At 30.0% G+C, this 14,945-nt stretch overlaps 1 protein-coding gene across 2 annotated transcripts; it reads right to left on the bottom strand.

Annotated features, from left to right (window-relative positions):
- Positions 1-6,911: 6,911 nt before the first annotated feature.
- LOC129314327 (protein NCA1-like) lies at positions 6,912-13,461 on the bottom strand. Of its 2 annotated transcripts, none has more exons than XM_054957738.1 (8): positions 13,295-13,461; positions 12,301-12,643; positions 11,977-12,205; positions 11,431-11,576; positions 9,597-9,684; positions 9,346-9,492; positions 8,005-8,154; positions 6,912-7,320 (listed from the first exon to the last, which is right to left on the bottom strand). In XM_054957738.1, the coding sequence occupies exons 2-8, from the start codon at positions 12,627-12,629 to the stop codon at positions 7,249-7,251; spliced, it is 1,161 nt and encodes a 386-aa protein (XP_054813713.1). In that variant the 5' UTR covers positions 12,630-12,643; positions 13,295-13,461; the 3' UTR covers positions 6,912-7,248. The 2 variants fall into 2 exon arrangements, with proteins under 2 accessions (XP_054813713.1, XP_054813714.1); XM_054957739.1 differs by having other exon boundaries at positions 13,361-13,448.
- Between the last annotated feature and the right edge of the window lie 1,484 nt (positions 13,462-14,945).

Genomic DNA, 14,945 nt, shown 5'->3' with positions numbered 1-14,945 from the left:
CTAAAATGGGACTGGACAAAATAAGCCAAGTAGGCCCTGGTGTGCCCAATACACACCAAGTGTGCCAAACAACACATTATTTTTTTAAAAAAAATTCATTAATTTTACCATAAAATTTTTAAGTTATTTATTTAAATATTGACATACTTAATTATTTGTAAATTTTTAAAATTAGGAAAGAGTAGACAATTAAATTATAAGGACAAATTAATAATTTTAAAATTCTCAACATAATTAGAAATAAAAAAATGATGTATTTTAGAATTTAGATAAATGACCAAATTTATTCAGGAATTATTTTTCAAAGATCAATAGTGTTCTAAACTAGAAGGTGGTACAAAAAAATCCCTCAACCAAATTAAACCTAGCAATTTTACCCACAAGCACATAGTTGCTAGCTTTGACTGTCAACAAATGCTTTGACTGAAAATGTGTCCACGTGCCAAACAATAAAAGGAGATGAGGACTAAGGAAAAGAATCTAGTCTGTGAAATATATCCCCGTCATCATTGATCACTCATCACACATCCCCTTTAATTTTCCAATGTTTTGAGAACCAGATTGACTATTAAACCAAAATGATCAACAGTTTACAATTCATATAATTTAATTAGATTGAATTAATAGTTAAATCAACAACATAATAATTAAATTAAAAAAATTATATGCATATTTTTAAATATAAAAAATAAGTATGAGATTACTACTTAATTTAAAAGTAGAATAAAATATTTTAAGTTTATCATGATTTATCAAGTCAGATGATAAAAAAAAATTTAATAACAATAAAAAAAGATTTTTTGAATAGTTTGATTTTTGAAAACTGAATCTGGCCAATTCATGGCTTGATCCTGATTCCTAATTCAACTATCAATCCAAAAGGGTCCAACCCAGTTTAACTCTTAAAATGATTTTTATATATTGATCGAATCAAAATTTAAATTAATCAACTCGACCATCCTATTCAATCTGATTTTTAAATCATTCTAATTTTCCTAAAGCCACTGTCTCACCTCTCACACACTTTTGAATTCCAATCCCATCTAACCATGTTCCATACACCCACACCCTCTCAATTGTATTTTCACAAATAGCTGCATCTAGTGATTGAGCTTGGCATTTCATGGCAGTGCTCACAGCACCACGATGAAGACGACGTGTCAACGTCCTGTGCACAAGTGAGCAAGTCCTCCACAAAGTTCGAAAGCCATTTCATCTAGACAATGTCTTCATATTGCAACAACACAAATTCATTCAAGAACATTGTTCTTAAAATTCTGCACATATTTGAGCCAGAAATTTTCATTTCCACAAGCTATTGAGGTTGATTCAAGCGAGCAAAAACACTTAAACATATGAATATTGAAGATTGTCCTAGGGGAGTGGCCATGGGGGACTCTTAATATTTTGTACCCTTTAAATTAATTAAAAAAAGTTAAGTTCAAAAGCTTATTAAATATGTAATATTTTAATGATTGAAATAAAATAAAAATAATATATTTACATAAAAGATCATATTAAGATATTCAATATAATTTTCTAAAAAGAAAAATGATAATCAATGTACTTATGCTGTTACAATTTTAATCATAATATAATTATTATTTTTAAAAAAATTATTAATTTTTAAATAAAATTATCTTGCACCTTCTGACATTAGGTCCTGACTCCGTCATTGTGGGCAAATAGATGGGGAAGGAGTTGCAGACTTGCATTTCACGGTGGAGGCGTCATGGGAGGGAAGGGATTCAAGGACATACTTGGGAAGGGAAGTAGGGGAAACAAGGGAAAGGAGAAGATGGAGGCTGTTGATGTAAGCTCAGGAGGACAGAAACTAAAGCCCCATGAGAGACGATAGAGACATACGGTGGAGGAGTGAGTGAGGGAGAGAGAGTGAAAATATGAAATTTGAAATTTAAAACATTGCCATGTTTTAATTGTTCGACGCATTTTTTTGTACTAGTTTACTTTATGATTTCTAGTAATTATTTGAAATGTAATTTATGGATAAATTTGTTTCTTTACCTTACAATTTTTAACAATTTTTTTTAACGATGTTAATAATTAAACTAAAGTGTACGTTTTGAAAATAGAGGAGAAGTCTCCATAACTTCAGTAAAACAAAAAGGAGATTATTGTTTTTTTTTAATTTTAACCAGCAGAGATTACTGTATTTTTTTTTTTGTTGAAAGAGATTACTGTATTTTACTCTTAATAATAACATATTACACAATTTAACATATTACACAATTTAATTCTTTTTTATTGAAAAATATTTTTAAAACTTATATATATATATATTTGGATTAAATGAAAAAAATCTTTGAAATTTTTTTTCCTAGTAGTGCCTGACATCTTATATTTTCTTGAGAGAATTTTTGTCTTAAAAGTTTAAAAAATAAAGCATTTTTGTCCCACCGTTAAAAATCCCTAACGTTGATCATTAACTAAAGTTTGATTAGGATATTTTACAATTTTGCCTTCCTTCCTTATTGTGTTTTTTGGTCTTTATTTTTATTCATTAGAAGAAAAAAAGTTAAAGCATTCACCAAAAAATGAAATGGAAGACTAAACACAGAAGAAACCAGGGTAGAAATATCATTGGTCAAACTTGAGTTTAACAGTTAATGTTAGGAATTTTTAATAATGAAGCGAAAATGCTCTATTTTTTACACTTATGGGGCAAAAATATTTCAAAAAAAAGTTCAGAATGTCACACGCTCCTAAAGAAAAAATTCTAGAGTATTTTTGCCTTTTAACCCTATATATATATATATATATATATATCAATTAACCGGTTTTAACAACATGTATTAATACCAAACCCCGATTGATTATAATTTAAATTTTATAAGCAAAATTTTATTCTTCTTTTTGAATGATAATTTTTTCTAATATTAGGGGTTCGTTTTAGTGGTTATTCTTTATTTGTCACTTGAATTATTCATTCGGCATCTAGACTAAACATTTGAGTCGATTTGTTCCACATTCTACATAGATATAGTCCTATGCGCTTATTCATCGGTATTAATTTTACGTTCTCCGTTACAAATTAAAGTAAAAACAGTATATTAGAAAAAAAAATAAAAACACCACTAATTCTTCACAATGTAATAAATCAAAATTTTGAATTCTCGTTGAGAGAGGTCTTCAATTTAGCACTCAATTGTGAGTCGTATTAGATTACACCAGTGCCCAATCAAAACAAGAAAAAAAAAATAGAAACAAGCCCAGAAAAATATAGGGGAAAGAGGAGTGTGAAGCCTATGAATTTTTAAATTATTTGTGTCACTTACTATCAGATTGTATTTCTACTAAAACTCCAATTTATGAAAAGAAAATATTAATACATATAGATGTAATATGAATAACAAATATTTTTTTAGCCAATAATGCCTATGCAAGTCATACACTATAAAAGCGTGAATTTGAATTTTTGATCTCTCTAAATGCTGAGTTTTATACCTATTTTGGTCCTGGTAATCTAAACTTTTTTATATTTTCAAAAAAAGAAAACAAATATTTCATAGCAACTTGCAATTATATTGATTTTTCTTGTATTTGTGAATATGAGTGAATGAATTTAGAATCGTGCTGGTAATTCAACCTAACCTTGACTCGCCCAAAAAGTTCGTAGCATTCGTATAAATACACATAAACACACACATACACATAATTTTATAATTTATAAAAATTAGTACTAAAGGATATAAAAAAAATAGTTGTTAAAATAAAAGAAGTGAACGACAGAATCCAAATGACTATGGGCAGTTAGATGCTATATCTTTGAGAGATGTAGAATCAGGCCTTAAATAAAAAATTTAATGATTTCTTCAATCCATTTATAAATCAGTTTTTTATATTTACATGTAAAATTTCAATATTTGTAAGCGAACAAAACTGGTAAACAATTAATTTTTTTTATTTGGGATCTATACGTAATTCTCCCTATCTTTAAGGGAAATTTTCATTGAGGACCCTATTGTCCATACTTAATTTCAATCAAAACTCCTAAAATTATGAAATTTCACTACACAAGTGGAGAATTAAAATAAAATTAAAGAGCTAACTAAAATGATTGAATGTCCCTCGTGAAGCTTGACATATGAACAACTCTTATAGAAAAATTAACAATTGATGTATGAAAAATGAATAACTAATATAGGTAAAATTTACGACTCATCAATAAAGTAACACTACCATAAATTTGCAACTCTCATTCCATCTATATTAATTGTTCATTTTTTATACATTAATTATTCATTTTCCTCACACAAGTTATTCATATGTTTAGTTTTATTTGTTTATATTCATAGTAATGTTATTTTGTTAATGAAAGCTACAAATTCTAAATATATCAATTATTTATTTTTCATACATCAATTATTAATTTTTTTTACATGATTTATTTATGCATTTAGTTTCACTGGAAACAGTAAAATTATTTCAATTAATTTTTTAATTTTATTTCTGTCCCTTTATTTGTAAAGAAATTTTAAAATTTTAGGAGCTTGTCAAAAGGACCCCACTAAAATTTTCCCTATCTTTAATAAGTGAGAGGATATTGATGAATAAAGCAAACTCATGCTTGAAGTCCAAGTTATTCTCTTTACGTGCAAACAGAGTAGTGCCCCAAAAAAAAAAAAAAACAAAGAAAGAAAGAAAGAAAAAGAAAAATTAAAGACTTGGAACCAACAATATATTTATATAAATTTATAAGAAGTTCCATCATTGATTTTAGTTAGTCCTAAATAATGTGTTTCTAATTTATATATTTTATAGTCGAATAAAAATAACCCCATGTGAAGTTCTATTCTTTATTCCCTTTTTTTTCAGTGCCTTTTCATCAAATTGGCATCTACTTTATCAATGGCCTCCTTTGGGGCTAACTCACAAACACACACACATGACAAGTCTACCTTTAAGATATTCTTGTATCTTTTTTATTGAGATATATCTTTTTATTAAAAATAATCATATTAGAAGTACAATGGGTATTAAATAGATGTTTCTTTTAATAGGAATTCAAATGTTCAATTGATAAATTAGAAGAGATCTCTCAATTAATAATATTCTTAAAGTCTTGCTAATAAAATATAATGATATAATACAATTCGTATATTCGACCTCACCTAACAAAATAAAGTTTGTTATTGTTCAATTGATAAATTGAAAATTTTGGTAGCAGAAAAAAAAAATCAATTGAAAAACTTGGATAATTTCTATTGGTTTGAGATGATATAAATTTTAATTTTTTAAAACTTTTGATTTGAATGGTTATTAAAAAAAAAAGAAGGAAAAAAACTTAATTGAAAGATCATTTGCATTCTGCATTTTACTTTTGGTTTTCAATGAAAGCATCTCCAAAAAGATAAATCCAAATCACTCATACAAATTCTTAAAAAAAATTAAAAATCTAAAGGACTATAGGTACTCCTCTGATTAAAAAATATCATTAACAATGCTCATATGAACTTATGTATACCGACTTTGATAGATTACAGGTTTAGTATAGTTGTTCTGCAAAAAATTTTGTCTGAAATAATATTTGAAAATAGTTTTTTAGCCAAATTTTTTAAAATAGTTAACAAAATATTAATACAATTGATGTTAGATTAGACTAGCATATAGTTTTAAAATTTTTGTTAACAAAATCTCTTATAAAAGTATTGTAAGTAAATTTTTTTTCACTGTTTGTTAAAATAAAAATTTACTGCTCTTCACCGTCTGATTGATTGTTCTAAAAGGGAAAAGACATGTTTAATGACAATTGAAACATGTAAAGAATGGCTGTCATAACTTGATTGAATATAAAATTATAAGCAATTGCTTGCAATCGAAACATGTAAAGAAATTATTTTAGAATAAGCATATGAAGTATATAAAACAACATAGACAAATTTTATAGAAAATTACAATATGAGGTCTTGTTTGATTTTATTTTCCAAAATTTATTCTCTATTTTAAAAAAATAAAAAAAATCATTTAAATAAGCATTTTGAATATAAATATTTTTAAACTATTCTTATTTTTCATTTATATAAAAAAAAAAGAGAAGGAAAACGTCTTAGAATTCTTTTTATCTTTTTCATTTTTAGGTACACACTACACTTAATTATTATAAATTACCTACCAACAATTATCTTAAATCATCCCCATTAATCACCAATGACCACATTATCATTATCAACATTTTTTAATTTTAAAATTATTTTTAAATTAACAAAATCAAACAAATTTTCATTTTACTTTTTTTTTTGAAAAACAATTTTAAAGAATTGATCTATAAAATAATTTAAAAAAAAAACATCGAAGAAAACCAAACAAGCTTTTAGAATAATGTTCAAAGGGAATCTGTAGCATAATGCTCCATTTGGATCCCGAGAACAGCTGTAGAGACATCCTTAACCAAATAGTAAGAATGTTCTAAACCAATTCAAACTGATCACGCTAAAACAAACTAAACCAAACTGTCATAAATTGATCAAAACCAATTAAAAAAATAAAAAACCAAATAGGTCAGACTATAGTAAATCAATTGATTTGATTTGCTCTGACTTTTCTTCAAAATCAAGTCAAACTGAACATGTTAACATCCTTACCAAAGAGGACTATCAAGGGCACAATGATCACTATACAATATTCCATATACTTCCAACTAGCTATAACTTCTGTTCCCAGCTTCAACGTCAAAATAGCATACTGCAACTTACACATTACATTTTACTCACTCAATCACTCATGGTAATGAAGAGAAGAACCCAACTAGAATAACTTGTCCAAGTGAAGATCCTCTAAGATTACATGCATCTAACATATACCGATAACGTGAAAGAGAAGAGAGATACGAATAAAAAGGAGAGAAAGTGAGCTCCACAGCAACTCTCATAGTGTGTCACACTCAACCACACTTCAGAAACACGTTAATACATTAACCACAGAGAATCGAAATACAATTTGTCCCTTGTACACTAAGAAGAGAAACGATTAAAAAAAAAAAGGTGAGAAACAGAAGGATATAGACATGATGAGTGGAATCTCAGAAGTGGCATCTAATAAAGCGACTTAGGGATGGCCTGAAATACATAGCTTTTACCCTGAAAGCTCTTCTTCCTAGATGAGAATTGAGGATCTTCTCTGTTTCGTGGAGCTTATTTTACAGATTTTGCATGTGGCTTACAGAAACACATTTATGCAACCGAAACTGAAGCCTGCCTTCTCATGGGGAAGATATATGTATGTATGATCTTAGACTGTTGCCTCGGCTTGTTCTTGTTTATCTGCAAGTTGGCTTCTGAGGAACTCTAGCACCGAAAGTCGCTATAAAAGAAAAGAGAATAAAGTAAGTTATTTCAGGATCTAACATGGAGATATAAGAGTGAAAAAGAACTTTAGTAGTGAGGAAATAGCAACCTGGATCCTCTCTATTCATAAACATGCATTCTTAGAGAGAGATTTAAAGAAAAAAATGATAATTAGCAAGATGTGAGATTCTTTTTATTTTGGCGTCATTCTCTATTAGGAGGGACAATGACATTAAAATCCCAAAACAATAAATTTATGACAATTAAGTCCCCAAAATTTTTTCTATAAAATCAATTGTAAATATTGATTCAGACAGTTAAAAATTTAGGAATTTTAATTGCAAATAAGACATTTAAATTCTAAATATAACTCTCAATTTATAATTATGATTCTTGTTTGTAACTATTTGAATCAATATTTGTAACTTATTTTTCAAAAAACTTTATCGGGAATCTAACTGTTATAAATTCTCAATTTTGGGACTTTTTATTCTCATTCTCCCCTATTTTTAGAATAGAAAAACATAAATGTGATCATTTGGTGGAATGGGGTAAGGATGGAAGACAAGAGACTTTTGTATTATATTGGTAAATGGAAAAAAAATTATACGATAAAGTATTTCTTTCTTTGGCTAAAATATAAATATAACGTTTTATCCAAAATAATAAAAGATAGCAGGACAAATAGATAAAAACTTACACGTTGCTCAAGGCCACTGGCTTCAGATTTCAGTGTCAACTTCTCCAATAAGTCAATAGCTTCTTGAAATCCATCCGTTGCCAAACTTTCGTTTCCCAGATTCCTGTCCACATCTGCCACTTTTGCAAGAGAAACAGCAACATCTAGAACCTGAATGATATAACAAATAATGTGTTGACATCAACATCAACCAGTTCAGGTGCAGAAACATATATATCTATAACAACAGTTTGGATGTAATCCTTTTATTAAATTGAATGGTCACTTGAAAAAATTGAGCAGTTTTACATTGGTTAGCAGTTTTTTTTGGGGGGGGGGGATAAAACTTCTAAATATTCAGTCTTACCATAAAACTTAGAATAAAGAAATGATGGAAATGTGACCCGCCAACCAAAATTACCATCACCAAAACTTCTTTAGAATATGGATACAGAGAAGAAGAATATTTTTAAAATTAATCCGAGATTCTTTGGATTATACTTCTCTTCTCAGCTGAAAGTGTACCTTTGCCGGTCAGCATTCAAACATGCCAATGTATTTTATGATTATTTTAAAAGGGATTACACGAGCTTCTTTGGCTATTTCTAGGGGACCAAACGCAGTATAGTTAGCAAAAACTTATTATACCCTTGTGACTGCTAAGACCATGTACACTTTCCCTTCCATAAATAATTAACAACCTAATTCAAACCAGCAGAGAACACCCAGGAATCTGATATCTTAATTTAAGGAAGCAAAGATGAAACTGAAACACATTCAATTTGCAAAGTCTCCGTGCTCAATAAAACTCCTTTCGGGGATATTTGTTAGGGCCAATGTTGCCAGATATCTTTGCTTTTTTCACCTGCTGTTTGCAGAGGTATTTGCGCAATACATAATTGTCTGTGACAAGCTATATAACTACCTATAATGAAAAAAGGTTCCAGACTGAGTTCTTCACTAATTCTATAACAGTAGAGTATCGGATGCAACACACAAATCAATGCCAATGCCTAATAAATGTAATGCATCCGTTCATATGCCTTGGGCCCCCAAAAAAAAAAAGGAAAAAAATCAACCATGAAATGAACATCTAATGTAAACTCAATTTTTATTGTCAGTAAATGGCTAAATGCACAGCATATACCCCTTGAAAAGCAGTGTATGAAATCCAGAAATCCTTCACAATCCCAGGGATTATTATCTTTTATGAAGTATGATGCAAATTTCTAATCAAGAACATCCATGTAACATATTTTGGCAAGTCAATAGAATGCAAAGCCAAGAATGCACCAAAAGCAATTTAGACATTGTATTAATCTTTCATAGCTCAATTTCAATATAGACAGAGCAGTAACCAACCTGGGATGGAACATCTGAATGATGCTTGACTACATCACGCCGAACATTCAAAGACCGAAAATAGTAGGATCTTGCAGTTTCTAAATCTCCATCATAATATTTAAGATCTCCAATTTTATTCAGAGAAACAGAAAGTGTATGCGTAATCTGTCAGGAGAAGAGTTTAAAAATATAAATTAAAAAATAAAATTAACAAAAGATGATTATGTGGCGTACAAACATGGTCTTAAAAAAAGTTCTAATGAAATAACCTCCAAGTCATCTTTTGGTAACTTCGAGAGAAATTCAATACTTTCTTCAAAATAAGCAACTGCAGAACTAGCGTCCCCCATAGCTCGGCTGCGGAAGATATAAAGTCAGCATGCATCTCACAATTGGCCGCTAATAAGCATTTGACGTCATGGAATAATGTCCTTTTTTCTACAAGGCAAGGTAAACACTACACACAGAAAGAAGGCTTGCATTGCTTTTTTAATAATCTAGTGCTGTCCATGTTCCAGATACAATGACTGTCATTTAAAAAAATTTTAAAACCATGTCATCAAGCTTTTTTTTTTTTTTGGCAAAGAAGGGTAAGTGGTTGGGCAAAGGGTCAGGAATAGCCATAGTTTTCAATGATACTACAAACACCACTTGATCAATTTCACCAAACTTTTCAAACAAGCTTTACCTGCTCTTCTGGGAACTCAACAAGCAGTTCAATTTATTTCACATGGTCAATCACAGATACTGGGGATGCTTTTAAAATATTATTATAGTCCAATAGCAGGTTTTATCATTTAATCTGAGTTTTGAAATTGTTCTTTGTTCTTTACTTTCAGCAGAATTTCCTATCTTAATTATCTACCTTCTGCAGTTCACATAACACGTTGAAACTTGAGAGCGCTTGATATATGCTAACCTACCAATATAAAATAGAACAATATGACTTTTACAAATCACTCATTGATTTGGCCAAATTCTCCTCATTTCTTCATACAAAATAATAATAATAATAATAATAAAATCCCAAATTACTGGCGGAAGTTTACAGGAATCTTCTTGGGCTACCATCACAAATAAATTGTTAAAATAGTGGTTGTCTTTTTGAATAATGAAACCCAAAAAAGAAGGGGGCAAACTCATTTGGAAGGCAGAGGCAGGTGCGAAGATGATAACTGTTAGCAAATAACTAAAACTATTCATGGCCTTCACATAACAATTTAAGATTTCACTTGATATAATCCTTGGCATGGTACTGAAGCCGTTGTAACCAAGTAGTTAAGAGTTCAATCTTTGGTGCTTTAATCATACATAATCAAATGAAATTTCAACATAAGGCATATTGAGCTTGTACTATGTCCACACTTCAATAAAGCTATTCATGGGCCTTTAGTTGCAAAGATACTTGAGAAAAACAAAATAACACAGCCTTGAACCAACTACTACAGAAGCACTACTTACTACTACTTTTGGTCTATGTCTAATTCCATCCAGTATTCCTGTTAGAATAACTGAGAAGTGGAACTACACCATGCTTTTCATGAAAGTATCTCCTGTGCCAATTTTATGGCCAAAAATACTCATCAGTCTGATCATGTAATTAAATTGGTCGATGAGGTTCCCCCAGGATGACTCAGTCTCTTTCCAGATTTGCAAAGCACTATCTAGGCTTTAGTTTATTTTTGGTTCATTTCTTTTGTAACTTCTTCCAGGCCTTGGCTGAGTTTTTATATTAAAAAAAGAAGTATTCTTATTAGAATCATTTCATCATTTTTCAGACATGCATTCATACCTCTAACTATCGTTATTTGTATCCTTTTCCTCAATCAATGGGAGTTCTGCCTGATATTTATACTCGTACAAAATTTCATCCTTCTTAAGGTATCAATTTTGAAAGATAGTCCGATGGAAGAAAGTGAAAATATCCTACAAATAAATCCAGGTAAAGAACAAATGGAAAAGTGAAAATCAGAATACAACGAAAACAAAGCAGATTGATATGTACACAAACAGGAAGATAAGAGTTTGGCCAAAAAAATCAAGTGATATAAGAAGCATATGGACAAGAAAAAGAGACAGAAAGATAAAATATAGAATTCGCACCAGCAGTCACCAAGCATGCCTAATACTGCTCCAAGCTGTGAGCATAATTCTGATGTGTTACCAATCTTTTCTAATTGGCCACGAATATCTTCTGCACAGAGGCTGAGCCTTGATTTGGCACTTTCTATATTCTGAGCACGGAATGCCTGAAGTTGAATATCAAGCAACAAACTTCTCATTGTCAGGCAGCATAACATTGCCCAAATCATACAGAAAAGCTCATCATAGCAATGTCCCCCCATTGCCTGTATGGTATGTCCCCACAATGATGCTTTCCAAAACATCCAATCACAGCAATCAGAATAGCATGCAGCAAGAGTAATTATAATTTAAGGTCATTATTCGTTGTCACCTTTGTCATCATTTGTCCATTACCATTATGATAATAAATAACTTATAAATAAATGAAAACTAGGAAGGAGCAATATGAAAAGTTTCTCACTTTCATGCCGCTAAAAAAAAGAAAAATTAAGGAGCAATTCCATTCTATCCATTGCAATATAACAGTATGCAGCTTAGCAGCATTTTTGTAAAAGCCATAATTACCCGCATGGCCTGTTGCACTAAGAAGGAACCCCTTTCCAAAGATACATCCTCGTATATAACTGGCTTATTCTCTTCTGTTTCTTCTCCTTTGTCTGAACTAATAGACCTTTTGATCCTAGCATGACCTTCAATGAAGCGATCAACTGTACCTTGAAGATTAGCATCAGGCTCAATTTTCTCAATATCAGCCCCACATAACGGACAGTCCTTAAAGCGTGATATACATGCCCTAATTTCAAATATATAAAAAAAATGAGAGAAAAAAATCAGAAACAAGCTATAAGAATGTTAATAAAGAAGCAAGAAAAGCCATGGGAAGCATACTTGCAGAAAACATGACAACAGGGCACACATTTGCTAGTTTCAAATAGGAGTGCCTGGCATATCATACAGCTAAGAGGACCAATCTTAAATGTTTGGGAGTCATATCCAAAAGGGCACTTAGGAGAAGCGCTAGCTGAGCTGTCAGACTCTTTTTTTGCTGGGGAGTCATATCCAAAAGGGCATTTTGGTGAAGCACCGGCTGAGTTGTTAGAATCTTTTTTGGCCTTACTCTCAGACGCAGCTTGATGCTTAACTGAATTTTCCCCAGATTTTTTTGAAGAGGTATCATCAGGACGAGCAGCTTTGACAAAAGGGCACACTGGCGTCATCTTAGATTGCAAACCTGCACAAAAACAATAAGTTTAATTACTCAAATTTGAAGCAACTTTCTGTACAATTGAATTTACAACGCTTATGAAAACTGCATCATTGATCAATTCCATAACAAGCGCATCAACTTTACGTTAAGGGAAAAAAGAAAAGGAACTCAATAGTTTTCGACTGCAAAAACAATATCCTTCGAGTTTCTACCAACAAATCATATTCTGTATAAATTTTTTATGATTCTCAAGCTTCCGTAGAACCGCGCCACATCGTCTATCACTTTTCATAAATCAGGCAAAGTGGAATGGACAGCAATCATTTGGGTACTAGGCTAGCTTTTCAACAATCTTTCCGAACTTCAAAATTTTTTTAGAATTGAACTGTGTTATCATCACGAATCCAATTGTACAACAAAATATATTTGCATCTAAATCTTGCAAAGTATAGGTCACTTTCCTACCTCTTTTGAAATAAATAAATAAATAAATAATCAACAAGCTATATCATCAAGATCATTTCAATAGACATACATAACTTCCAAATTACCACATGAACACTATTGGGTATACAAAATACGCATCATAACCGTAAATTAACCAACTTCTTAAGTCGTCGAAGAAAAGAAAAATCAAATCACAGAACCGAACGTGAGGAAGGGAGAGAGATAAACCAGAGTTAGAACTTTAAAGCCCTCAAAATGAAAGATTCGCCTGAAATGGATCGCCGATGCTCTCACGTTCAATGACGTCGTCACAGCGTTGGGGCTGTTCGTTCTCTCTCGTCTGTGCTTCGTCCTGCAGGCAAAACGCAAAATCCTTGGAAACGCGGAAGGGAGTGCATCATTCTAATGGATATAGATAGTTAAGTAGAAACATAAAATTAATTTGGTTTAGTTTTATAATCTTTCTTATTTTTTATTCTAAACAGATATTCAGTTAATCATGCAAAGGGCAAAGCCAGTACATGTGACACCGCTCTTGTGGCAATTTTAATATTAATCAGTCACGTACCCAATTCCATTAATATTTGGTAATTTTTATATTAATTTTGGATTAAGAAAACTTCAGAAAATGATAAAAAAATACCTATAAAATATATAAATAATATTTAAGTATCATAAAATATAACAATTATTATTTAGTTTCAGATGGCTTGTATGATATTTTATTTTTGAAAAAAAGACTACTTTAATTGAGTTATTAATTAAAATGGAATTAAAAAATGATTTTTTGACAAATTTATTTATCAATTAAGTACAATTAAAATAACCATTTTCAAAACCGAAGTAATTATTTTTTATTCATTTATAAACTATAAAATGGCCCGTGGGATACACAGGGTTAAGAAGAAATTCACTCGTTTTTTTATTTGTCTCTAAAAATTACTTCACATGAATATGTATCTTTATGTAAAGTTCTGACTTGATAAAACTTGAGTCCTATATTGTATGTATTATATTGTCTATTTTTAATAGGTCATAATATATTATAACTGTTTTTAAACAAAGTGAAAATGATTATGATCGTAAAAAAAAAAATGTGAAAAAAACTACTGCATCTTAAAAAAAAAAAAAAGAACCCCACCAATAAGATTCATGATCCACACGCCGCCAAACATATAATAAATTATTTTAATAACAATTTATTATTCTTTTATGAATGAGAGATAGATATAGTAGAAGATTAGAAGGAATTAATCCTATTAAAAAAGTGCTCACATGAATATCTAACCGTGTTTTAAATTTTTTTTCAAGAGGAGATATTTTTGAATAAAAAAATTTTATTATATCTTTTATAATATTCTTTTTACTTTTGTGCTTGCTAAAAATATAGGCACCTTATTTTATTTCTGAACTTATTACTTGTGAAGAAAACTAAAGAATAATGTAAAAATTATATAAATATAAAATATGTTAATATTACATCTCAAAAATATAATATAAAAATAAATTTAGATATTATTAGTCATAGTCAAACATGCTTTGATTTTTAACAAAATAAAAAATATAAGCATAACAAAAAAAATTGAATTTTAAAAAAAGAATGGCGGATCCATGATATTATTGTTTTCACTGTTCCATGGACAATGAAAAAACTTCATATTTTACTATATATATAGGATAAGATTACAAATTTACAAAAAAAAACAAAGAAAGAAATGATCATTTTTTATTTCATATTGGTTAATTAGTTAATAGTCGGACTAAAGTTGTCATTTCTCATTGTCGCCCTTTCAAAACATTTGCATTCATTGTTTTAACCATTTATGAGAAACTTTAATCGAACAAACCACCAAAGGAACCAAGCTGAAGATTTTGGAAG

Source organism: Prosopis cineraria, unplaced genomic scaffold (assembly GCF_029017545.1).
Source record: "Prosopis cineraria cultivar Desert tree isolate PC_DT_omini unplaced genomic scaffold, ASM2901754v1 PC6, whole genome shotgun sequence".
Classification (NCBI taxonomy): domain Eukaryota; kingdom Viridiplantae; phylum Streptophyta; class Magnoliopsida; order Fabales; family Fabaceae; genus Prosopis; species Prosopis cineraria.
The sequence above is the reverse complement of the archived record's forward strand: the minus strand, read 5'-3'. Positions and strand labels throughout refer to the sequence as shown.

Excerpts from the sequence above, each read along its gene's own strand:
- LOC129314327 (XM_054957738.1), bottom strand. The coding sequence starts at position 12,629 with ATGACGCCAGTGTGCCCTTTTGTCAAAGCTGCTCGTCCTGATGATACC. Across the intron at positions 11,577-11,976 it reads TAGTGCAACAGGCCATGCGG|GCATTCCGTGCTCAGAATAT; the intron begins GTAATTATGGCT and ends ATTCAACTTCAG. Across the intron at positions 7,321-8,004 it reads CCAGTGGCCTTGAGCAACGT|CGACTTTCGGTGCTAGAGTT; the intron begins GTAAGTTTTTAT and ends TTTCTTTTATAG.